The sequence below is a fragment of the Vespula vulgaris genome, chromosome 1 (genome assembly GCF_905475345.1).
Source record: "Vespula vulgaris chromosome 1, iyVesVulg1.1, whole genome shotgun sequence".
NCBI lineage: Eukaryota > Metazoa > Arthropoda > Insecta > Hymenoptera > Vespidae > Vespula > Vespula vulgaris.
The window spans coordinates 16,026,462-16,053,783 of NC_066586.1; the positions used below are offsets into that span (position 1 = coordinate 16,026,462).

Here is a 27,322-nt window from a genome sequence, read left to right on the forward strand (position 1 = left end):
TCGTATCGCATAATAAAGCCTATTCGGTAGACTTGAACGCGATTATACGATTGAAGAGCAGGTACAATAGATAATTGACGCGAACGGCCGATGCAGATGCGGTCGCAATCATGCCGCTGATTAAACGGTTTGATTAAGCGTCTAATTTACTCGTGTGTACGATGTAACGTCGCTCTACGTGAAATCTATGCAGTTCAATACCTGGTAACGTTCGCTAAGGTATATATATATATGTATGCTCGCACACGAATATCCACGGGCTAGTATATAACAGAGTCCATAACGCGTAGCAATCGTACCATCCATGCGAAACGATACATCGCAAACATTCGAATCCAATCCGAAGGTCTATTGTACGATTTTCTCGCAAATGCTATCGTTAACTGTCTTTCAAACTTTTTAATGGCTTTGAAGTGATATGTATCAACTGATGAAGAGATATCTATCTACAAATAATCTCTCGTTGTGAATAGATAGCAAAATAAATACATTTGTGTATTCAATCGTTCTCCCGAAAAGCGACAGGTCTACAAAAAAATTTTCAAGTCTGCCATAGAAATTTTCCAAATCTAACTTTAAATTTCTTTTTTTCTTTTCTTTTTCTATTTTAATCGATTATCAAGAAAATTATTGTCGGGTTTATCACATTTTTGTATAAGTTTACGTCGATGCATGTTTCTCTGTAATTTTTCATTATTTAAAAAATGTTTAACTTAATCTTGTAAATACGTTCTATCAGGCAAAGAAAAGTTCACCTCATAGATGATGAACGTTAAAAAATAATAATAATAATATATCAACAGTCATATCAACTTTTGATAAAAAATTAATATAAGATATATTAAAAAGATCTTGCAATTGTAACAAACCAAACTAATAGGAGATTTGTCAAATGAATTTTCGATAACTATAAGATCCGAAAACGAACATTGTTCATTTTTATATCGACCGAAAATTCTTTTCTTCCTTACTCCAAAGAAAATACGTAATTATATATATATATATATATATATATATATATATGTATTAGAAATTAATGTATTCGCTATCATATAAATTAAAAGGAAAAAATTAACACAGAAAAAATCAAATTATTTGAAAGATCGTTCGATGGATGATTTATGAGCATATTCTTTTCTGCCTCGAATTCCATACAATCCTCACCATCAATCAATTCATTCCGCCTCTCTTTAAGTTCACTAGCCGTTACTTCATGCTTAAAAATAAAAGGTATTTCCACAAGAATATTTTCTACTGATATCTTACCTGGTACAGGATGAGGTCCATTACTCCAGGCCTACAAATAAAACTCTTGCTCGTAAACTTTTCAAGAATTCTTCTAACATCTTTTATCTGATATAAAATAGAAATAAGTACAATAATTGTATTGTTTATAAAAGTAAAACATCACGTCATATTTTCACTTTTGTGTAAGTAAGCCGTTTAAAAATTCTTAATATCAATTCTTCTTACTATAGAGCAAACTATATTATAACTTCTTTTTTTTTAATATATAAATAAATAGTATATTATATTCCATAAAGCATGATAGACAATCAAAACTTATTCACACGACATCGAAAATTTTTAAATAAGTAAATCTAATTAAAATAAATGAACATTTTTCTTATTAAATCTTTCTTATAAATTTCTATCTTATTTTAAACATTCGAACATGTTTCAGCTAGTCAGCGAGGATATAAAGAGCGAACCAAATCTTACTTACCGAAAGAACGGAGAAAAAAAGATAAAAGAAATATTGTACGATAGTGTAGCATGTGTATATACTTGAAAAGAACTCGACGCATTCTCATTTCCCGCTCTTACGGATCGCAACTGCTCGAAACTCTTAAGTCTCTCTTATCATTTGTTGTTCACGAAAAAAACAGCGAAATGACTCCGAAAAGATTATTTCACACGTTCACTGACAGAGAAAGATTCTCACAGTACGCGTATCTTCTTTAGATACTTCGCGTCAAGTTCGTTAGCGTTTGTGGTCACATTAAGTGATACTCCCTAGTTTAAACTTTACAATGTCTTTATGAACACAAGCTCTTAAAAAGAATATCTATCTTCTTTAATAGCATTGTGTTGGATCATTGTATTCTATTTAAATAGATTTATGAATAATAATTCATCCTTTTTTTAATATAATTGCATAATCCTTGAATGTAAAGAAAAAAATTTGCACTCGTATAAAAATCACATTCATCGCTATCATTTGTGATTATTCATCGAACATTTTTAAGATTCATTTGTCATTAATATGTTTGCTACCGACTGTATAGACAGCTTGTGTGTAGGCATACATTATTTTTATGTATACGTAGGAAAATATCATCGAAAGGTGGCCGACGTGAGCGGCAAGATGAAAGCCTTTGTCGCTTTCTTCGCCGTCCCCTATTAGGAGATTTCATTCGTTTTTATCACACACGTTTGCAGCACCAGCACCACTATCTGTATGTATCCCTTGATTCCATGGGTGGGATTCTGTACGACGTTGAAGCGTGTTTCGTGGCTTCGTGCTAATTAAAACGGTCCACTAAAGACTTCACGAACCTGTCTGTAACACTCGCCAACATTCGAACGCGTACTTACATACTTTGTTTAACTAATACTTATTTTTGTCGGTGATTACACTCGTGAAATCTTCGGTTATTTATAAACATAAAACTTATTTATTTCTTTTTTTATCGAGTACTATATATATCGCATGCTTTTGTATCATCGTTTCTATTACTCATTGATGAAATAATAAAAATTTGATAGCTGCTACATATTTATATATTTATAATTTGACGAATGTTTGAATTATTAGAATTCTATATTTAACATTTCATAAATTTTAGAATCATTAAAATTCTATTTAGAATAGATGTATTTTATTTAGAAGAGTCATAAACACCATTTCTTGTCTCTTTCTTTCTTTTTTAGACAGATTATCTTTAGAATCTTTTCTTTATTTTTCATATAAATTCTTCTTCTTCTTTTTTTTTTTTTGTAGGAAACCGATCCAATTTGGAAAGACAAACGTTAAGTGCCGGAATTAGGACGAAATTAGGCGAGCCACTTAAACCACATACGTTCGGAGCAATTTGGAAGCACTCCAGGAAACGGTACGATGTAGAAGTGCACTTTTTCTTTCTCTTTTAAGAACCGAATGTCCTCTCTTCCTGCTTCCTGCACTTCATTTTTTTCTCTTTCCTCACTTTTTCCGCGGAGGAAGAGAAATCTCTGCTCGTAGACACGTTTTCAGATCGGCGCCCGTGACATTTTTTATTCTCGCGTATTATGAGCAGACAGATGCGTCTCGAGGGTGCGTTCGTTTTGAACACGACGTAACAGAAAATGTCTCTGTGAAATTACACGAAACTTTACTTAGGACCATTAAAATAAAGCTCGTTCTTTAAAAACTACACTTTTCTGCCTGGTATTATCGACTATAACGTAAAATTTAATACGATTAACGCGATTGCTTTTATCTATTTAGAAATTGTTTAAATTACAAATCTTTTAACAATTCTTCTTTAACAAATAACTTTGATAGCAATCAATAACGATCAAGATATACATTTTTATCGCTAGAAGAGAAAAATTTAGATTATTCCCTTTTATCTTTCGCAGTGTTCAATAGCGACACGAAAAATCAATTTCCGTTATCAGAAAGATGTAGATCGCGGCAAGAACAGGAATATTGCAATAAATTCCTGGAGCATACTCTCATGGGGGTCCGCGTCGAGATGAAAGTTAATGCCTCTAATTTCGCACGATCATCCCCTAATTTAATCAAAGCGTCAACCTCGTCCGTTCGAAGCCCCTCGCTGACCCCCTTTCCCCCATCTCACCTCGTCATTTCAAGGCTGTACTTTTAGACACGAGCAGAGAGAAAGAGAGGGAGAAAGAGAGGGGAAGAGAGAGCGAGAGATTTTGCTAACTCGGTTATAAATTTGGCGCCGTATTATGTTCGAGAAAGCATAGACCCCCATCTACTCCCGACCCTTTTATCTTTCACCATTCTGTAGCAACGAACGGCTATGATAGTGGCTATGAGGAGATACCTTCTTGCATTAGACTTTAGTCTTGGATTAAATTGTACGTCACAGGATTGGAGAGATATTTCGAATTGTCTATAAAGAAGATATCAAAGAAAAAATGTCAAAACAAGAAAAACATGATAAAATTTTAATGACAGAAACTAAAGAAGACACGCTTGATAGACGTAAGAGAAAAAAAATTATGCGTGCGTGAGTTTACCAACGTATATACGAGCATACACACACACACACACATAGAAATAGTGCATCTGTTCGCAAGGGATGATATCGTTCTTAGGATCGAGAGATGCCTCAAGTATTCGCGTACGGCCAAGTGAAGAGGTTGCGATAGACTACTTCAACCGTGAAAGCTTTACGACGTGCCGACGGAAGGGAACAGCGAAACGTGTGGACAAACGTTTCACTGTGAGAGCGGCTTAAAAGGCCAACGCACAAAGTGTATCGTTAAAGACTGCTTCGTCTAACCTGTTCTCTTCTTCTTATATTGTACATCGTAAGAAACTCTTGTCGCATTAAGTTCCATTAATATCTATCTTGAAGGCAAGAAGAAAGATATCATTTCTAAATGATATATACTGTTTGCTATACTGTTCTCACATCTATTTATTACGTACCTATACTTAAAAAAAAAAAATAAATAATAATAATAATAATAATAATAATAATACTAATAAAATAATAAGAGAAGAAAAATTTCATGTCAATTAATTGTACATAATACGTAGACGGTATTAATAAAATATAAAATGATAGATATTATCTAAGTATACATACTTTATTTATTACAATTTTAAAAATTTACTGTTTATTTTATTAATAGAAAATTCGAGGAAAACAAAATTTTTGTAGATTTTTAAATAACGTGTAAACTGTGGTGGCTGTGACAATACGAAAAATGTAATCACGTTCCCATGTAGATCATATGTTCTACGTATTTATGCTATTATTATATATGATAAAATTGTGATAGTTTCAAAACACGTTTCCTTTCTAAATTCTCACCAATACGATACAAGAGAATATAGTAGAACCTTAATGTCTAAGATCGTGGAAGTCTGGCGGTGAAATTACATTTTTTAATTATGGCCAGAGCAAGTTCATAATTGGTGCTCACTACGCGGGGGATGAAACTTATTAGTCGGCAAGACTTTACCGTCCTGGGGAATGTAACATGCCCGCCTCATGGAAGGATATCGTTGGGATATCTCAGGGGCGCGGCTACTCGGAAATTTCAATTTATCCAAGAGATTTTGGAAATAAATCTTTACGTTTAAATCATCCAAACATTTATTTCGACAGATTTGATATACGATTAGAACGTGTATTCGGTTTAATACAAGTATTAAAAAGAAAAAGAAGAAAAAAAATGTGTCGAACAATACTCTATTAATCAATGTAACAATTTCGTTTTTTTATTTTTAAAAGATATTAATTACAACAATACGATAAAATATATATTGAGTGTGTTCGATTTATTTTAATATAAACAAAATGAAGGAAACAAAATCGTTTAGGAAGACAAGTAGGAGCATCCCTGGCACTAATCTCGAGTTACGCAGCAACATTTTCTTGTAGACACAAAATATACGAATTTGTAGGTGGCATACGCATAGTGCCTACAATATATTTCTCTGCTTTTTTCTATTTTTTTTTTTTGCATACATATATACCTATTGTACAACTTAAATGTTCGTTGATACGTTTAATTTTTGGAATACTTTGTGTTATCGCACTTCCATAAAATCAAATGTTAACTTTTGAAAAATATGTATGCCATAGAAAAAGACAGTATATCGAATTTTTTGAAAGAGATCAGCTATCCTTATGACTCCTCGCGAGTAAGCGAGAAGAGAAGATTATGTTTTGCATGAACTACCGGAACGCGTTCTAATTAACTGGTTCCCGTAGACCAGCTCATTATACGGATTATTACGCTCCTAGCTTAACGTTCACCCTACATGATATAACGTTCTAATCTGAAGTACAATTATAATTTCAAAATTAATCAGCATGAAATATATATTCGTATATTGTTGATAAAAACGAATAAATTCGATCATTATTCGTATTTCGAGACATTTTTTGATATTATAATTATATACCAATGACAGTCTCGAATATATTTGCAGAAGAAAAAGAAAATATCAATACTTGTTTCAAATAATATACTTAGCCTCGTAGCTTAGATTACGTAGGAAACAATAAATTAAATAGAGTTCTAAAAGTAGAGTTCGAAAGAAAATAATTATTGAGATCGTGAAACGTACAAGCAAGGTATAAAGGAATATACTCGGTAGATGTGGCGGCCATGATGGTTGAGAAATCTCGCTTATCAACGTGGGAAGAGCTGCTAGGATGAGGGGTGTAGAAGAGAGAAGAGAAAGAGGGAAAGAGAGAGAGGAAGAAGATATCGGGTCAATACTTCGTGGGGGGCCAAAACGAGAGAAGAGGCCAAAGCGAGAAGGTAAAGAAGGGAGGCTCTGCGAAATGGAGGGGAGCTTTTCGCTTTGCCGCTCCTCCTCTTTCGCGCAGCATCCGATTGGCGGTGGCAAGGCGTTAAGGGTGGAGGACAGGAACAGAGACAGAGACGAATGCCGAAAGGATGCGAAAGGATATTCGATTTTTTCCTTATAATCCTGTATCGTTGTTTGTTAGAATACGAAGTAGCATCGATTTATCAAAGATCTTATTAACAAATTGATACGCGAATCTTTAATTTTGTTCTTTTTTTGTTCTTTTCTAACTCGAATGAAAAGAATTGGGTATTCTATCAGAAAAAAAGAATAAAAAAACGAAGAGACACTAATGATATATCGATATATTGACGAGAAAATAAAATCGTGAAATACCTATGTGTAATTTTTATAAAACTATATTAGTTTTTTTACATCAATAGCTTAGACGTTATTGAAGGTGAAAAGAACGTATCAGGGATCTTCAAGCTCGTCGTTCATTGGTGGTTAGAAGTCGTGTGAAGGTGGAGAAGGGCAGATAGAAGGGTGGTAAAGGCAAAGAGAGGGAGAAGAAAGAGAGAGAGAGAGATTCATCGCCTATCACCGTAGGGACGAAGCGCTGTGTTCGCCTCGAATGCGGTAAGGGTGGATGAGCAGCCTCGTGAAATGCCATCATCAAGCATTCATAAGGTATAGCGGTCTATTTATCAAAGGCAACTCGCTGCCTCGCCTTGGAAACGTATCAAGAAATTGCGGATGGAAAAGATAAGGTTGCGAAAAAAGTTATGCGCTGGGAAATCTCTCTTATGTTCCTTTTTACGTCATCTTTATAACGAAAGTAATTTATATACTCTTGGATCGGTATATACCCTGTATCTCAATGATCTTGATCTTTCTTTATCGGATCAAATTTTTTATTGATTGCTTATCCACTTTTTATTCTTCGACAATGATTAGATATAAAAGAAAGTCATTGACTATGACAATAATATTTCTTTTTAGTTCTTCATACAGGAATAATGATGTAGGTCGAACTAAACGTTACGAAAAAGCCATAAGGGAAGCATCATCATCAATCAAAATCAGTGCTGGATCAAGAACTGAAAATAGAAAGAGAGAAGGAGGGTGTGAACACACCCTCGAAAAAAAATCTTGTAATTATTGCAATCCAATGAAAGACTCGCGAGAGCATATGCGAGTATTCAACCCTCCGAAGGCCGAGGGGTCGCGTCAACGAGGCTAGTTTTGTCATTGGAATTTGATGATCCTTTTCTGTCTCATGGGATTCGCTACATAAATATTTGCCAGGTAATCCCTTCGGCGGATCCACTCGCTTCCTCCTCCATATATCTCTATTGTTCCTCTACTGATTTGCACACCCTTCTTCTTTTCGACAAGCTTCTCTTCGTTTAAAAAGTCTATCTTGCACCTGCTCTGAGATTAAGGGATCATATTTGATACTTTTCTTTGCAAAATGAACGTTTAACACATTCGTTTGACTGATTTATAACTGAATTAGTTTTCAATGAATAATATTTAAGATTTTTCAAAATCACTTTTTTTCTTCTATACAATGAAAAGTAACACGATTCATTTCTAGATTATTTGAACAATTTTCTTTGCGTTACCCTCGTATAATAATCCTTTTGAATTATCCACCAGAGCCGTTGTTCTACGCTCGATTAATTTCTTCGGCAAACCTTTTATCCCCTTTAACCCTTTAGCAACTCATTCTCTTATTTACTGACAGCAGGTACGGATTACCCTTCTAGCAAGTGTAACATAGGGACACGCATGTTGGCACCCCGCAAAATAATAAACACGATTGCTCCATATGTAACGGATATACATGATGTTACGATGACAATCGCGATGATCCCTACTGCGAGAAGTTAAATCACTCGATTTAACGTCCTTTTCGGGGAGAGTTTCTAAAAGGGGATGATAGGACAATCGGCCTGAGAAACATATAAAACGTGTTCAATAATTTATTTGTTCAGTTAATTACCTTTATTAATTATCTATTTCTCGATTATAAAAATAGACATATATTTTTATTTTATTTCATTTTATTAATTAAAAATATCGGATGTTTCTATATACATGACGTGTTTTTTTACGAGACGTTAACATATGCTGGACAATACTTGTAAATTCTATAGATAATCCCATTTAAGGCATCAATCATCAATAATCTAGTGATCAGTAGAACTGATGGCAAGTATGGCATTACTATAGGATGATAAATCATGTGTTTGGACATATCATTAAAAAAGATAAATTCTCCGATGACTAGTGCTTTTCTCTAAATGAAAAAAAAAAAGGAAAAAATATATTCTCTGGATATATTTAAAAAATCTATGCGAATGAAAATGAAAGAAATCTTTATGATACTATATACCTATTTAAAAAATAATTTCTACGATACGTAAAAATGTAATTCTTTCGTCTTGGAGAAAAAGCATAGAGAGAAGTAGGCAAGTTATTCCTTCGGATTCAACATGTTCACGGATTCTTTCTTATTCCGTCCTAATTCGAGAGAACGACTGCCGTAAAACGAATCAGAGGGGGATCATGCCTCGAAATTTCTTCGCCGGATTACCCTCCGGACGATCGTTTCTCCTTCCTCCTACTGTAGCCGGGATGAAGAAGGGATGAAAATTTGGGATAACCAACCGGCAGGAAATCGTATTCCACCATCCTACGAACGCGATTGCTTTCGAGTTATCAAATTCTTATCGAATTGTACGTGCGATAAATTTGATAATATTAGAGCAATCTAAAAAAAAAGAAGCAGAGGAAAAAGAACTTTGAGATTAGAATTATACATAAACTCTAGTTAATCGTTAATCATTTTTTACTTCAATATCTTTTTTTATATTATTATACTATTGCTATCGATTGATAGAAAATGCATTATAAAAAAAAAAAAACAATTATTTTTTTAAATACGGAAAATAATGAAGAAAATATTTTAAGTTATTTTTGCGGATTTAGGTGGCCGTGCTCGCTCTCAGCTTGTGTGTATATGAAAGTTTTTATTAGGAGAAAATAACGTTCCAACCAGAAATCCGACAGAGTCCGGATTTCTCTCTATAGTAGTAGATACGAATGTATCTTATATTTTTCCCGTCATTTGTACTGTTAGTAAGAGAAACAACAAGAACGATAGAGCTAGGGTTTAGCAGAATCTACACTGCTATCACTACTGACTGCTACCTTCCATAGTTTTTAAGGGCGTCGTTCAAAGGTTTACGACTGCGCGAGAAGATAAGCTCGACCTGGGTACATATATTCTCATCCTCGTTATCCTTCACGTCGACCAGCCTCAAACTCATGCGATATGTCTAAGACAACATTTTCGATTTCGTTTATGATTAAACTCTCTAACATACGTATGATAGAATGATAGTTACGATATAAATAATTTATCAAAATCATATGAATTTAGTTTTTTTATATATCTGTATATAAAAAAAAATTTCTTAATTTGAAAGTTCACGTGATATTATTATTCAATAATAAAGTAATGCAAAGTTTTGTAAATTTGATGATATAATTTTTTATTTTCGCTAATTTATGTATAGTTTCCTTCAATACCGATAAGTATCGTAACTATAATATTTGTTGATTTTCATTTATATCGTTAGAGGGCAAACGTGTATGGTGGAACTCATTTGATAAGAATATCATTATGCAACGATCATACAGATGGAGCTCGGAATTAAAGCAATGTATGCGATATAATATACTGTTGATTAAACGCCGATCGTATAAGATAATTATATTAATTTGTATGATTAGTAGATTGCGCAGAATTAATTGTGCATATTCATATTGTTTAGATCAGTATTTATTTTTAAATACAAATATATAGACCATGCTTGATATGTTTAAAACTACAGAATTATCTGTCTTCTTATATTTGTAAGTCAAACATTAATCCTTTTGTTTCAATATATTATAAAAAAATCATTTTTCTTATAGCTTACTAGATAGACAAGATGGTCTTCAAAATATAATCACAATTTTTCTCTATTTATGAACCTGACATTATACCATACATATTTAATAAAATTAAAAGGATCGCATAGTTATACCTACATTTTCAAATACTGCTATTAAATGTTCAGGTACATCATAAAAAACTCTTTATCTTGCTGAAGACTACTTTTGAAAGTTGACAAAAGGTAAAATGTACATAAATGAATGATATTAAGAGCTTTATCTGTTTAGTTAAATGTACGTAACAATATAGAAGTCATTTATGTCTTTACCTGTCATTTTCGGTGTTAAAAAGTATGCGGATGTTGTTTGATATATATAGAAGGTTTTTGTAGAGAACTCGAAAATCATTGGTTCATTATTTGAAGTGACATGTTAGGTGTCACCTCAATTGAACTTATGATTGGTCGGACGTCTTTCGTTGGCTTCTTATACGCTGAAAATTTTAGATTTGATCATGGAGTTCTTGAAGATCCCGCCCTCTCAATGATTTTTCCCTTCTCTTCCTTTTCTCAAGCTCTTCATCTCGTATTTCTTTCTTTCTTTAGTTTCACTAATAGCCATTATAAACGAAACACAAATACTAGTTTAGCACACGCACCCTATTGTTAACGATGATCTTTTATTGTACAATGCAACGGTATTATTGACCGATCATATCTATTTATGGTATTCATTTTCTTGAAGATTGAACACCTCGACTGCATTTACTAGTCATTTTGTTTCGTTTTCTATTTCTAATGGTCCGTCGATGCCGCGATTTACGGCCTTGTCACCTAAGAGACGAACAGGATGTTAATCACAACATTTTGACATAAAGCGTATTCGATTTCCATTCCTTTTCACTTCCTAACGATATAACGCCTTTAATTTGAAATTCGTTTCTCGAACTTCATCGGATGTAAATATATATAAAAGAAAACGGATGACAGATAGAATTTTATCTTGGCGAGAAGACTGAGATAAAGAAGAAAATAATAATGTTTAGAATAATGTTTAGAAACATTATTGCAAATGTTTGCAATATAATGGATATAATGAATACTTTTAACACACAAAAATATTTTCCTCACATAAAATCGTTCTCGTAAATCAATAAACCTTATACATCGAGAGCTTGTAAAATGGAATCGCTTCTAACGTTTAAGAATTTTTTAACCCGTGGGCCAACAATGAACAGTAAAAGTAATTCAACGTGTATACAGTTAAAATTAGCCGTAAAAATTGACCTTGGTTACATACAATAGAAATATGCCGTATGGATGGATATGGGAACGTTAAGGCAGAAATCATCAATATGACCGCCTCTATTTACCACTTCTACAAATAAGAGGCTAAGAAAGCATTTTACACCTATACATTACAACGTGAATGCGGTTCAAGAAAAGCAGTGTACGGAAAGTTTGTTTTGTCCCACATCCGCTTGAGGACTCTTCAGTATAGCTTATAAATGGCCAGGCTCTAGACGTCATGATTCATTTCATATTTGGCCTTTATAATTCACGTCTGGTGTTCTAGTGCTTATGAATAAACCTAGTGGCTAGCAGCGATTCATTTCATTTTTCAAATCTCTTAAACAATTCTTCATAGATTCATAGAAAGTTTGAAAAGAGAAGAAGACAAATAATTGAACGTTCAGTAGCCGGTTAGAAAATTCATTTTAAAAGACGAAATGTCCTTGGTTCATGAAAAGGAAGATACAAGTAATGTCTACTAATGTTCTCGTCAAAAAGAAAGTTTTTCTACCATGCATCATGAGAAGAAAAACAACCGCAACGAAACGTGTTGAAAAGAATTTCCGTCGGTTAGCTTCCCATTTTAACTCCAAAACGTTCAACGCTAAAGGAGCTACATATTTCTTCGATTTGCCGGTCGTAAACCAAAGCATCCGGTAGAATTTGAGGTAACCATTTGATATTTTCATTTTCTTTTTTCTATGATACATTTAGTTAGTTGAAGTATTTTACAATGTAAGTAATATCTTCTTCTTTTTCTTTTTTTTTTTTCTTGTAGAAATATCAATGAATTTCGTTTCTTGACGTTTCTTAAGATTTCTTCATAATTTGACAACTTTCTCTTTCGAGGATTGTATTAGTCTTTAAGAAAATTTGATTGACAATAATGCAGCGTAAAGGTCGAGGACCAAACATTGAAACTTGACAGGAGAAAATTTTTCACACGATTCAGACCGGAGAAAGTCGGTTTATCTTTAAATGCACAATATTTGTTGGTAAACAGGGCTCCGACGATTATAGAAAGAACCTTGAGGTTCTCGCCGTACTAGATTATGCTTGGGATACCCGCGCATTAGACGCGGTTCTGAATACTTTTAGCTACCTCGTGCTACCGGCTTAAATCTAACAAGTCATTTGTGGACCATTATAACTGTTAGTATACTATCAGTATATATGTTTGCTCATCAACGAGTATCAGTTCCTTTTTTTTTTTTGCTATTTTCCGATCTCTCCGATAATTATATGAAGATCGTTGTTCAATTTGTTTTTTTCCCATAGAGAGCATAAATTTACTTTGTAAAAATTATCTATAATTTTAATTCATACGGTCAAATCAAATATTTTTATCAAAAACATATATAAGACGGAAGATTACGTAAATTATTTTCTCCCTTTATAATGTCCATGTGAATTGATTTATTCGATAATTTTTAGAAATACGTAGGTCAAAAAGCAAACGAAAGCAAAGTTAAGTAGTAACGAAATCGCGCTAACTTTATCTTTTGATAAAAATTACGAAGGGAAGGAGAAAATTTTAGTTTCCATAGCAAAACTGTAACAATCAAATGACAACAGCGTGGTCTTATTGTCAGATAGGTCCATTCAAACCAATTGCATTGGGTGGCAGCCAATACGGTAACTTTCGTTAAATACATCATCGCTTTCTCTTCAGATCCTCTTCTATCTTCGTATTATTTAAGATATTTTCTTTCTCTTCTTCTTTAAGTGACTCAATAAATTTATTTTATCTCAATTATTACTTTCCTCTCTGCGCTAATGCAATGAATGCAATGATAGACGTTTAGGATAGCTAAACATCAAGACGATGGAAAAATCAATATTTTCTCCATTCAAATTTGCCTGATTTTCTAAAAAAAGAAAAGATATCAGAGAGTAAGAATAGGAACGTTTAACGGAGAAAGTCTTTTTTAAAAATGAATCCTTTATCAATGGAATATATAACATAATATATAGAACTAGCGAAGCTCAGATGAGATAGTACTTTTTTCTTATTTGTGGCGAAGCACGATAATAACGCGGATGATCGGATTCCTCGTCATTGAGCAAATATGTTGGACGGAACCATGGCGGCCGTACAGTGCTCATATTGGTTTTCTGCCAACTATTGATAATAGGAAAGATAAGATAATCCTGGATATTGGGACTATACTTTATCGTTCTCTATGTGATTACTAGTAGTTAAAGTCGTCTTTTGCAAAGTGTCAATCTTTATTTCCCTTCGAATCAAATTCCTCTTCAAATCGGATTTGACATTATAATTGAGAATTTTCTAATAATGACACTATTCTTTTCTTTGAAAATGATGAAAGAGCGAAGCAACGAGCTAACTGTCCATGTGCTGCCACAAGCCATTACACGAAATAAATGCGAGTTAATTAAAGGGTAGAAGTAATTACTTACGAATAAATCGTAGCCGTTAATCCGTTATAGTGCATTCAAGTCTGCACTTCTCTCTTCGTATCGTATCACGTATCCAACACCAAACTACCTTTTTTCGCCTCGTCTCACCGTCCATCGGCACGTATACGAGAATGAGGATTTGCGAAAACGACGTCGATCCCGTGCTACGTTCACATAATTGGCTTTGAACGTTGCCACCTGCGACCTTGACGATCCTTGCTCCATCCCTTCTTCCTTTTATCCTTTCTTAACTTTATCTTCACTCACTTTTCTCCTCTAATATCTATTCACTCAATATAATACATTAAATGATGGTAATTTTTTCTATTCTTAACAAAAAAAGAAATTTTTAATGATAATTATTTTTCATATATTTAATAAATAAATTCAGGAAAGATAAAGAAATATAATTTTTATAATTCACTCTCAAATTAATTATTTCAGATTATACAAATTTTATGGAATTACGGGGTTCACTTTACACGATTATAAAATATGTTACAATATTTATATCGAATATTCTATCATAAAGTATATATGTCTCGAGACTTATAATAATTGCCGAATAGAGTATTAGAATTGTATTGATAGTCAGATAAGTAGTAATTAAGAGTCATCTGACAAATTTTCTTCGAAAAGAAATTGAGAAGAGTTTTTATTCTCCAAACATTGTCTTAAGTTTATTGTCGACACAACAAATATTTCAGGGTACGATAACTGTGATAACATTCGAAGTTGACGTCCTACTAATGTTTTTTGTTCTCTTTTGGAGCCATCTTTTCTAACAAACTAACTCTATCCTCTTTTTCGTATTTCAAAAGGTCGCATTCCTTTTTTTAAATTCTACGTGCAAATATTGTGTCAAGGACATAGAACACATTGTCGAGCAACAATTTCAGCGATTCGACACGTAGGACCGTGTCCACGTTTGACAAAGTCCTTGACCTTAGTTTCGACAAACATTTTTTATTATAAATTTCATTTCATAAGTTTGCTAACATTTTAGAAAAGATTCGTCAAAATGCTTATCTTTTTTGTTTAGCCATTCGATAAAATCAATCCAAATTAATTCTTATCTAATGCATTATCCAATCTTTTTTAATAGTTCGTAAAATCGACCATGAAAAACATTTGTCCTTGAAAAAAGTTAATACACCTAAAAGAAAACTTTTGTTGACAGTGAAACTGTGTCGTCAATTGTATTTCGTTAAACACATAAATCTTTCCTGTTAATTTACCCTGTATAGGGGACTTTGTCAATATTGTCAAATATTCAGTAGGCTTCCCGCAGTGTGGCACGCGCCACACTTTAGTTTCTTTTTCTCTTTAATATCTATCCATTTTCCTCTACTTTCTTTCATTCTTTATTTTACAACATTGATTGTGCGAATGGCCTACTGTCAGCCTTGACCGAAATGTTTTATTATGGCATAGATACATCTAGTGCGGAGCAATCCTCTCTTTCTCACGTCCTTTTTACTTTTACTTCTTTTCCTGAGCTTCTGAATTGTTATTAGAAAAATCCTTCTATCAGTATACTCATAGAATTTATTGTTATCGTTAATCTTCATTATCTACATGAAATAATATAAGTTTACTACTCTTAATGCAATAAAATTTTCATTTTTTTCCATAATTCGTATACACTAGTTATTTAATAAAATATTTATCAAGTTATTATATTATATATTAAAAAAATAATACATTTCTTTTTAAAAGATTCATTTAGAATGGAATATTTCAATTGATCTTTTTTCTTTTTTTCATCTGCCAAAGATCGAAGATGTAATTAATTTTCTATATTGAAGAAGAACTTATAGCAAAGAATGACATTCACGTATTTCAATCTTCCAATGAATTCATAGGTCGAGTTATAAAAAAAGTGTCTATGTCGATGATATATACATAGATGGGAGATACGTATCGTTGATAATGAAATAGTAGTACTAGCGTTGAATAAAACTTCAGTGACTTTAGTTTGATTAAAACATCGAAGAGATCGTCGGATGAATTTATGAACGTAAGAATAGATTTCATGTACATAACCGGTGACTGCAAAATACACACTACTTTTGTAGATGAACCGAAGTTTTAACTTGAAAATATCTAAGTAAAACATTCGATTTTAAAACTGTTTCTTTAGGTCAGCGGTATCTTCCGCTCTGAATTAACTTTCTACGACGAAAATTCATAAGTAGAAATTATTATACAATATTTACTTACGTACAGAAATTTATTTATCTCCATACAAAATACCATTTTTTCATGTTCTTTAATAACGAGTAAGAAAAAAGTTCGACAAAAAATTGTAAAAAAATATTAACCAAAGGAAAAAAGTAAGTTTTTTACATCAAAGAAACAAGATTTTCCTCGCTACAGGAATAATCGTTTCTGATATTGTTTACAGAAAACATGACTTTTTTAAGCGCAAAAAAGGGTTGTCCGTCATGGACGAACGTTTTCTGAAAGAGAGATTATAAAAATCCAAAAATACTTAGAGAAAAAAGAAGACATTCATTTTTTATCCTTTTTCTTTTCTTCTTTTCTATTTTTTTCTTTTTTCTTCTCTCGTTTGTGACTCCAGGCCCACAGCGGTATATACTTTTTTCTAGACTAAAGAACAGTTTCTCTTTCGTCGCCTTGTATAATTGGTACAAAAACCAAAGCAAAAAGAGGGCTGTTTTTTTACAAGAAATATACGAAAAAAATAATCCTAGGAGCAAAATGGAGGCAACAAAAAAATATTTCTCTAGAAAGGATTAACTCCTTCCAACGACGAAGGCTCGATGCGTTAATTCTTTTTTTCCTTTTTCAAGTAACTCGGAAAATCTGCTTCCCTTCTTACCGCCCTTTACTTCTTCCTTTCATCGACATTCATCCCTACGAATCTTCACCATTTTCGTTTTTACGAAGATGGTTTTGTGAGAAGGATGCTATGTCTCTTTTATATTCTTACAACTATTAACAAATAGATTTCGACAGCCTTAAATTTTACAATAGGTTCGCTTTTATTTAAATATTTTGTCCTTTTCTATCCTCTATTTCATAATAATTTTGCTATATGTTTCAGAATCCTTCGTTTTGGTTAATCTTCCGATCAGATCGTGCTCTAATCCGTTCAATAAAATGCTACTCTATTAGAAAAAAGATACAAGTATTATAAAAACAAAGAAAATAAATGAGCTTAGGCATTTTTAGTTAATTTCTAATCTTCGAGAATCTATTAAATCTAGTAATAAATAAATGTATAAAATAAACTCATAGACAAAACTAAGCATAAATTAATTCGATCTTACCTTTAATATATAGATTTGTCGTTCATGAGTCATAATAGTTAACAAAACAAATAATAACACATTAGAGTAGTGTTACAAACAATTCGCACGCACCTACAAATCGATAATTCCCCTTTCTCACTTCTTGTTTACCAAATCATATTTATGTTATCTTGTCACGTATTATATTTATATCGTCTTCCCACATCATTACAACTTCTTTCATCTGATCCCCACTTTGGCCGAAGAGTTATTAAGATGTATTAAGATATAGATATAAATAAGTACACACTGCTATTCCGAAAAACGAAAAGGAAAAACTTAAAAGTGAAAATAGGCCGATTCATATAAGAAATCAATAAAAATTGATCAATATTTTCTAATAGCTTCGGTTCGTGATATAAAAGTCTGTTGATTCTTTTCCTATATCAGTTGTATTGCGCATACTCGAACATTTATCTGTACTCGAGTTCTCGGCGAGAGTAGCAGTCTACACATTCTTGATGCTTGGAACAGTTCTCAAATTCTTAAGAAGAGTACCTTTAAGTGTTGTTATTTGCATATTCGCGTTATTCGTTGGTTCTATATAGTGAGACTTGTACGATCTTTTCAAATATTAAGAAATATAAGAATATACATAAGATATCTTCGTATCATTGGTGATTCTACGTAGTGAGATTTATACGATCTTTTCATACGTGAAGGTATATAAACATATATATAAGAAATAATATTTAATATTTACCTGTAAGGAGGAGATTGTAAAGGTATTTTGTTAGAAAAAAAACAACAACAAACGGTGTGCGTGACTCCTGTAAATAAAGTACATCTATTCCAAATAAAATTCCAATAAAATGAAATTAAATTGGCCGATTACAATCGATGTTGAATAGTAATTGAGTGAATTCAAATCAATTTGTTTTTTTCAGCCAATGTATAATTTAATTTAACTGAGCGAAAATTATGAAACTAAATTAAATTAATTAAAGAAGTTTTACTTTTATAGTGTGATATTGTGTGATATCTTTTTAAATAACTTTTCATGTTAATTAATTAATGATAATTATGTAATACTAATTAATAATTATATATTATTTTTATATATTATTTGTGCTGTTTAATAGATATATACGTAGATAAAGGTGTTTGATGTGATGTTAAAAGATAATGCGATTACGGTCTATGGAGGAAGAATGGTATTGTTATAGGACAAATTAAGTAAAGAAAATATTAAATAAAAAAAGATGACAATAAATGATATGTACCAACTATGTTCAATAGGTATTTATTTTTAAAGTAAATAATACCTCAAGATTATTGAAGACGTTCTTCTCACAAATAACTCTCTCATAAATACTACTTTCCGTGATTGTACGACAGTAGAATAAATATAATAATAATAAATTGAATACAATAAATAAAATAATAATAAATCAAAAAAAATTCAGGAAAAGATACAATAATAAAGTATCAAATAATAATAGTGACAAAGTATCAAAATAAAAATTTCGAACGTATATTAATTATATGATAAATGGTAATAAAAACATAAAAACATAAAAAGAAATGTAAAACATAATTCAATAAAGTCATACAATGAAAAAAGAAGAAAGAATAATAATTTATAATTATGACCTTTATCCGTCTTATCATTTAATGACCTATTTTTTGGGCTAATTACCATGACTAAGTGTTGTCGATAATCTTCTTGGACCATCTATAACATTCCTTTTAAGTTCAACTTATATCTATCTTTGGAAAGTCTTTTTTCTCATAATTATTGTCTTTCCGTAATTATGTGACAGTACAATAAATATAATAACAATAAATTGAAAGAAATCATCATCAGTCAAAATCAGTGCTGGATTAGGAACTGAAAATAAAAAGAAAATAAAAAGAAAGAAAAAAAGTATCACATTCTCCAATCACGCCCTCCAAAAAATATATTGTAATTATATGAAAAACTTACGAGAACATATGCGAGTGTTCAATTCCCTGAAGGCTGAAGGGTCATGTCAACGAGCCTAATTTTGTCATTGGAATTTGATGATCCTTTTCTGTCCCATGAGATTCAATACATAAATATTTGCCAGGTAATCCCTTCGGTGGATCCGTTCGTTTCCTCTTCCATATATCTTTATTATTCTTCCATCGATTTACACGCCCTTTTTGTTTTCAATAAGTTTCTTTTCATTAAAAAAATCTATCTTGCACGTACCTTACGATTAAGGGATTATATTCGACAATTTTCTTTGTAAAACGAACATTTGAGATATTCATTTAACTAATTTATAATCGAATTGTTTTTCTGTCGTTCAAAGATTTACGACTGTGTGAACAAATGAATTCAACCAGGTATATATATTTTTATCTTCGTTGTTTTCCACAACTTAATTTATTCAGAATGACTAATACAACACTTTCCATTTCTTTCACGATTTAACTCTAATATACTCGAACCATACTTTCCATATACATAAATAATTAAACAAAATTATATGACTTTTATCTGTTATATATATATATGTGTGTGTGTGTGTGTGTTAAAAAAACATTTATTTCTTAATTTGAAAAGTTAATTAATATTATTTGCAAATAATAAATTAAAGATAAGTCCTAAATGATTCAAATTTTCAATCAAGTGGACGATTTAATTTTTTATGTATTTACAGTTTCCTTCAATACCGACAATTGTTTTCCACTTTTATTTTTAACGCTAGAGGGCGACCGTATACGATTCAACTCCCTTGATAAAAAAATATAATTATGCAACGGTCCTACAGATGGCACTCGAAGTTTTATTGATTAAACATTAATGCAGTATGTACGTGATACATTTTGAAGTTATAATATAAATTTATAATGAAAATTAGTAAATTTGTTAAAATATTTACTTTTAATAATAATCTAATATTTCTCGATAAAAAATTAATGTTATATTAAATAAAATCCACAAGTTAATTTCTCTTCGACAAATTCGATAATCTTCGATAATCGATAGTCGTCGATGTCTTCTCGACGTTAGAAATTCCGCTTCCTGTTTTATTTCTTTGTAGTGACTACTAAGTTAGCAAAATGGTGAGTTCTTTGGTATTTTGTGATTGAAATCCATTTTTATTGCAGAAATCTTAGCAAAAGTGCATAAATATTTATGCTAATATTGCTTAATATTACATGATATAATTTCACTTGGTGATATTTCAGTTTTTTTGTGAAAAAATAGTATAATTCAAAAATAGAAATTATTCTTCGTTTCACAGTCATCATCGATCATCACAGTGTTTACAAATCAACTTTTTACAATTATTTCATTTATTTCTCTATTCAATCTATTTATTTTTCTACGTTCATTCTTATTTTTCAATGTCTTTCAATGACCTTTTTGACAAAATATTCGTTCAATATAAATTTTATCATTGTTATCTATTATATTTACAGTCGCTCGTTATTCCTGAAAAGTTTCAACATATTCTTCGTGTCATGAACACGAATATCGATGGTAACAGGAAGGTTATGTTTGCGATGACAGCCATCAAAGGTGTTGGTCGTCGTTATGCCAACATTGTTCTTAAAAAGGCAGATATTGACTTAAACAAACGAGCTGGAGAATGTTCAGAAGAGGAAGTAAGGCAAATTAATAGTCTTATAATATTATCTTGTATGTAATTACATATTTAACAGATCGAAAAAATTTAATATTTATAGGTTGAAAAAATTGTTACTATTATGGCTAATCCTAGGCAATATAAAATACCTGACTGGTTCTTGAATCGGCAAAAAGATATTGTTGACGGAAAATACTCTCAGGTATGCACATTTTAGATTTGAAAAAAATTAATAATATTAAATTCAATGCACAACTAAACGGCTGATAGTATAAGATTATCATACTAATTTGGTTAGTAGGTTGTGCAAAATTAACTGCGCATATCCATATTGTTTAGATTGTTACATATTTCTAAATACAAATATATAAATTGTGCGTCACATATGTGAAACTGTAAGATCATTTATTTTCTTATATTTGTAAATTAAATATCAACCTTCTTATTTCAAAGAAATACTATAAAAAAATTTTTCTTGTAGCTTACTAGTTCCAATTTAGATTCTAAGCTTCGTGATGACTTAGAACGTATGAAGAAAATTCGTGCTCACAGAGGTTTACGTCATTATTGGGGCTTACGCGTGCGTGGTCAACATACGAAGACTACTGGCAGACGTGGACGTACTGTTGGTGTATCAAAGAAGAAGTAATTTTATATTTCATTAATTATCAATAAATATTGAAAACTATTTATCTCTGAGTTTTATTTATAAATTACATAAGATTAGTAATAAGTTAAATATTGACTGTACAGGTTTTAAAAATATTATTTAAGTGGATTTTAATTCCATTAACATATGTAAATACAGATTTGATAAAATTCTATAGACAACTTTATATTGCGATTGAACAATTCGTTTGTTAACATCATTTTGCAAAGGCACACAAAATTTCCAGCAATTGCTACTATAATAAGAATAATTTATTAATAGTTTTATGTAATTGAACTGTTATATTATTTTAATTTACTAAAATTACAACTCTTAAGAATTTTTTGAACTGCTATTGTAAATTTTATGTAGATATATATGTAAATTTTCTATGGAATATCTCTAAGGCAGTTGAAAATAATTAATTTTGATTTTATGTTAATAACTGAGAATAGTTTCTAGATATGCCTTAGGAACTTTCCCTCGCTGATTGCCTCTTATACCAATTAAATAATCTTCATCTCCAGGGATTTCAATAATGGAAATTACCTACAAATATAATAGAACATATTATAGTGCATATTCTAGACACTAAACACTGCATCTCATAAATGCAGATAATAATTAATTAGATGTGTTCATTTATTTCAATTAAACAATTTACTTATCTCTGACTACTCTAAAACACAACAAAAGATTAGGAAAATATAAATTTTAACATTAAATGAAATTATATATATTTATTTAACATGCAAAATATGAATAAATATACAATTAAACGAATAAACGTGTATATGATAATTAATATTAATAATTCTAATAAACAAAATATACAGAAGAATAATAAACAGACAAAGAATATTACGACTTTTTTTAACAAAAATATAAAAATTACTCATTTACTATACATATAATCTAAAAGTAAATTAATATTATATCATGCATCTTTTCGCATGGTAAGTATAATGCCAATTCTGCTACAATACAAATTTATTATCCTAGATCACTTCCATTTGAGTATTATATGGAACTTCTTATTTTATTATTTATAAACTTGATTATAATGTAACCTAAAAATAAAAAGTTTATCATTTCAATTTGAACAAAGTAAATAAAAATGGATTATCTTAAACTAATAACAAAATATTTATTAAATAAATGTATACTTGAATATATAAGTAAAATAACAAAAATCTAACTTACAGTTCAGATGAATATCATGCCTTGTTTATGGATACATGGAACACATGCTGTCATCTATCTAAATCACAAATTTGGTTACCTCATCTTGCATGACACTAAGCTCGGTTGAATCCCTAGCATCATAGTCACAGACTACTCTTGCACGATCTTGACCATTTTCCACTTGTGCAGTAGGATTTGTTGAGGTGGTCGAGTGATAAGGACCCCCAGATAAGCTGGGTAGGATAAATTATAATGGGATGAATTTGATGATTATACTTAAAGAAATATATAAATTAAAAAATTATAAAACGAAACAAAAAAAATTGTGTTCAACACTATTTTACACTACAAATTAAATTAGTTATGCCTCACAAAAGCGTGCGCACTGTACACATACAAATAATAAAGACAAAGTAATAACAACAATATAACATATATGTATTCTAAATACAACACTTTTGCTTACATAATATTGCTAATGTATGAAACAAGCACACCTTCAAAATTATTTTAGTAAAATAAATGCAGTAAATTATTTTATTAATATGAAATAAAGCATGATGATGCATTGCTTATACAATAAATAAAAAACAAATTAATTCATCTTATAGATAATTATACTATACACATTAAAATCGTAATATAAATTCATTAAAAAAATTTAGACTAAATAATGAAATTTCATAATCCAAAGAAAGATAGAATATGATTTATTTCTGCTATCTAAATAAAGGAATTATTGATTTATAGAAATTTTCTTTTTCATGCATATTTTATAAAAAGTATATAGAATGTTTTGTAAACATATTTTATTTACTGATGTGTACTAACAAGTTAAATTCAACAATTTCAGAAAATTAAAATCTTCAATATATTTTTAAAGTGATTATGTATTGATAACAGCTATCTGTTCAACAGTGAAGAGAACAACTCATTAATATAATAACTCTTCATTGTTTAGAGATCATTTACCATATTAAGAAGTAAAACCATAATGTGAAATTAGATTTTAGAGGTATTGGTGTCAAAGGTAGCAGTAACATACGTTGAATCAGCAAGAGAATTATTTATAGGCAGATTTTGGGATGAAGTGGGTGAGGGTGTTAGCTCGATCACTTCCTCGCTGTTGACTCTTAGCAAAGGACTCGGCTGACGTGCCCTGCAATTCCCACCATGCAAGCAAAAGATAGAAAATGGAAAATAGAATATTAGAGAAGAAAAAAGTATAAAAAGCAGGATATAGCAGAAACTGAATTTAATTCACTACTACCAATAGATCTGCAGAAATTAGCAACATTGAGCAATTATGTTCACAGTAGAAGTTTGATATGAAATGCACTATTGTAATAATAGATTTAAAGAAGAGGACATAAATATTATTCAATAAGATATCTTATGATACTTTGTATTTACATAAACATTTTTAATTATGTTTTTATTTCTCCAAGAAGTAAGACCTGAATTATTTTCATATAATTCTTCTTGGAAAAAATTGAAAAAGCTTTACACAATAATTACCAGTTATTTTAACTACATAATATGATGATCTTTACGAATGAGTAATGGTTCTAAAGCTTTTCTAAACATTTTATATCTTGTACATGGAAATATTCAAGATTCAACAAACATTACTCACTCGGATCACCAAAGAGTAGGATAGCTATACAGAAAAAATTGAATTTGTGTACTGCAAGGATTGTGCGGGAAAATCAAAAGACACCACTAACATATATAATAAATAGATTAACTCACCCAGCAAGCTCACGCTGCAATTCTTGCATAGTTGCATGACACTGTGCATAATGACGTGCTTGTGCCTCCACAAATTCGTGTAAACATCGCAAGTGTCCAGCTTGAGAGCTTGATACTCCTTCTAAAAGTAGCTTGACGATCTCTGCCTGTCGATCAAATTCCGATTGTGCCACCCTCAGCTCCCTCTCTGCCTAAGTTTAGTAATATTCAAGTTTCATTTCTTTCTTTGTATAATTTAAATATGTTATTAAAATATGTTATAAAAAATTTTTAATCTTTACTTAAAAAGTATATAGTTCCATTATATACATAAAATACTTATAGATAAATATTTTGTTAAGTTTATTATATGTACATGCGTTAATGATGGCTTTGCAGTTATTTAGGTATTTATGTGTGATATAATTAACATATATAGACAAACAAATATAACAATTAGAAGAAATAACAATAAGGGATAATTTTATGATGTAAAATACTATTCTTGAATGATCTCATTACATTATCTAATGTAATATGAAATATAAATTCATTTCATTCATCACAATACTTGTATTACTTCTTATGTAAAAATGTAAAAATATATAATAAGTAAAAGTTGCAACAAATGATGACAGGATGAAAGACACAAAAATGGATAGTTCTTCAATATTTACAAATGTATTACTAGTTCTGTTTTGTTCCTGTTATTATTTCAACTTGTTTGCAATGTGTAAATATATTAAAATAAAATAAAATAAAATTAAATTAAATAAAATTAAAAAAAACACATTGCATAAGAAGAGATATTTCTGATCTTTTAACTTCGTTAATACCTGATCAAGTAATACTTCGGGTGAAACGCCAGAGTCCTATGAAATGCAGCAATGTACGGGACAAAACACAGAATAAACATACAGACCAAATGCATTAATTAAACAAACGATAATAGAACTTACACTCTGTTGACCCAGCATACTCCTGGCTTTCCTTACTCGATTTTTACATGCATCTAAATCCAACCTAAACATAATTACATTTTTTTATGATAATAAATATTTTTTCAAGTAAATATATAACTTTATATTACCTTTTGGTTTCTAAAATAGCCATCTCTTTACTAACAGTTTTCATTTCCCCATCTAGAAACTTTCTTAGTGGTTGTATATAACAATTAGCCGCTATTCCAATAAAATCTCTTTCAATTTGTCCCAGCTTTTGTTGACACTGACCCACTTTTATCAAAGCACTACCTACAATAAAATATAAGAATATATAATAGTGTAATAACAAATTTCAGAAAAATAATCAATTAACAATAGATACCACACACATACCATAGGCAATGCCAGGACCAAAATCATTTCCAGCTTCTATCATGTCAATACCTACATATTCAAGATTGCTCAGCCTATTAGGTTTCTTTTTATCAATTTTTTCATAAAAGAAATCCTCAATTCTATTTCCTAGAATAAAACCCAAATTATCATTTCTTTGTTCATTTATTTTTATTATCTTTTCAATTTGTCATTTTATACCTGGATTAGGAGTAAGTACAGCTTCCATATTCCTAAGAACTTTTTCTGTCCATGTTTTAGTTGCATTTGCTCTTTCTGCAAGATGTTCTAAATGTGCATCTAATTCAGTTTTCTCAGATGTACCTAATGTTTCTTCTGTTAGCTAATAAGATAAAAATTTGATTATGGATTTTTCTTTAAGAACTTAATAGCAAATATATCATTTTTTTATAGAAAAAATATTAAACAAATTCTAATCTGATATTTAAAATTATATTATTTGTAATTTATACAAGTATAAGAAATAAGTGATAATCTTAAAAAAGAATATAATAAAGACATTACTCATAATTGTTTGACATGTATAGACTGAGTCATCCAGAATTTTGCACAACCTAATTGTAATGTCATTATAATAGAATTTATTTTATTGTATTATTTCTTTAAATATATGATATTCTGTTAATAGATTCAAATTACGTATTATACAATCTACAAATTATGCGTAGACGTTATACAGCATAAATATGTAATAAAAGGCTAATGCATTCATTGTCAATTTTATTCTCATAGATTACAATTAGGTTAAAAAACGGTTCTTCGCGAGGGCGAATTATATAGATCAAATTAAGTTTCTAATATGTATGTCAAGTCGTTGAATAATGTCTAAAGAAAATTAATCGACGTTTTGTTGTCAATTATATTTAAATTTTAATTTGTGCAAGAAAAGTACAAAATGTCAGAAGTGACAGCGTTTACAAACGATAGTCATTGATAGTAGAACACATATCTTTCTATGTCATAAAGGTATTACTTTTGCAACAATCAATTCTAAAAATCTCACCTGTACAACTCTGCTTAGTGCAGCACCAGCATCTTTAACCAATTTCTTTACATTGAAATCCATTTTTTCTCTTTAACAACGCGATTGTTCGGCGAGTACGTTCTATTGCTTTTTATTTTCTATTGCTTCTTATTTTCTATCGATCCATAATTCTACGAACTTCCGCAAAGTGGCGCCGCTAAACTTTACGTATAAATTCTTTAGTATTCAAATATTCCCGCCTTTTATTCTACAATATTTTCGTAATACATAATAAAATATATATTTGACTTTTCTATTGTTTTTAAATTTAGTTAATTTATTTTATATATACATCGATGGAAATTGAACAAAATTATTGTTTTGTT

The 27,322-nt window shown here is 30.5% G+C and overlaps 2 protein-coding genes across 7 annotated transcripts; one reads left to right on the forward strand and one right to left on the reverse strand.

Annotated features, from left to right (window-relative positions):
* The first annotated feature begins 20,359 nt into the window (after nt 1-20,359).
* Nucleotides 20,360-21,741, forward strand: LOC127070195 (40S ribosomal protein S18). Its single transcript, XM_051007953.1, has 4 exons — nt 20,360-20,522; nt 20,883-21,068; nt 21,150-21,251; nt 21,531-21,741. The coding sequence occupies exons 1-4, from the start codon at nt 20,520-20,522 to the stop codon at nt 21,696-21,698; spliced, it is 459 nt and encodes a 152-aa protein (XP_050863910.1). The 5' UTR covers nt 20,360-20,519; the 3' UTR covers nt 21,699-21,741.
* A 71-nt stretch (nt 21,742-21,812) lies between these two features.
* Nucleotides 21,813-27,138, reverse strand: LOC127070104 (endophilin-B1). Of its 6 annotated transcripts, none has more exons than XM_051007941.1 (10): nt 26,976-27,138; nt 26,153-26,294; nt 25,952-26,080; nt 25,705-25,867; nt 25,574-25,637; nt 25,451-25,486; nt 24,636-24,826; nt 23,929-24,042; nt 22,981-23,116; nt 21,813-22,247 (listed from the first exon to the last, which is right to left on the reverse strand). In XM_051007941.1, the coding sequence occupies exons 1-10, from the start codon at nt 27,036-27,038 to the stop codon at nt 22,137-22,139; spliced, it is 1,149 nt and encodes a 382-aa protein (XP_050863898.1). In that variant the 5' UTR covers nt 27,039-27,138; the 3' UTR covers nt 21,813-22,136. The 6 variants fall into 6 exon arrangements, 4 of the variants coding, with proteins under 4 accessions (XP_050863898.1, XP_050863899.1, XP_050863900.1 ...); XR_007784134.1 differs by lacking the exon at nt 21,813-22,247 and adding an exon at nt 22,424-22,768 and having other exon boundaries at nt 22,902-23,116; XM_051007942.1 differs by lacking the exon at nt 25,451-25,486.
* Between the last annotated feature and the right edge of the window lie 184 nt (nt 27,139-27,322).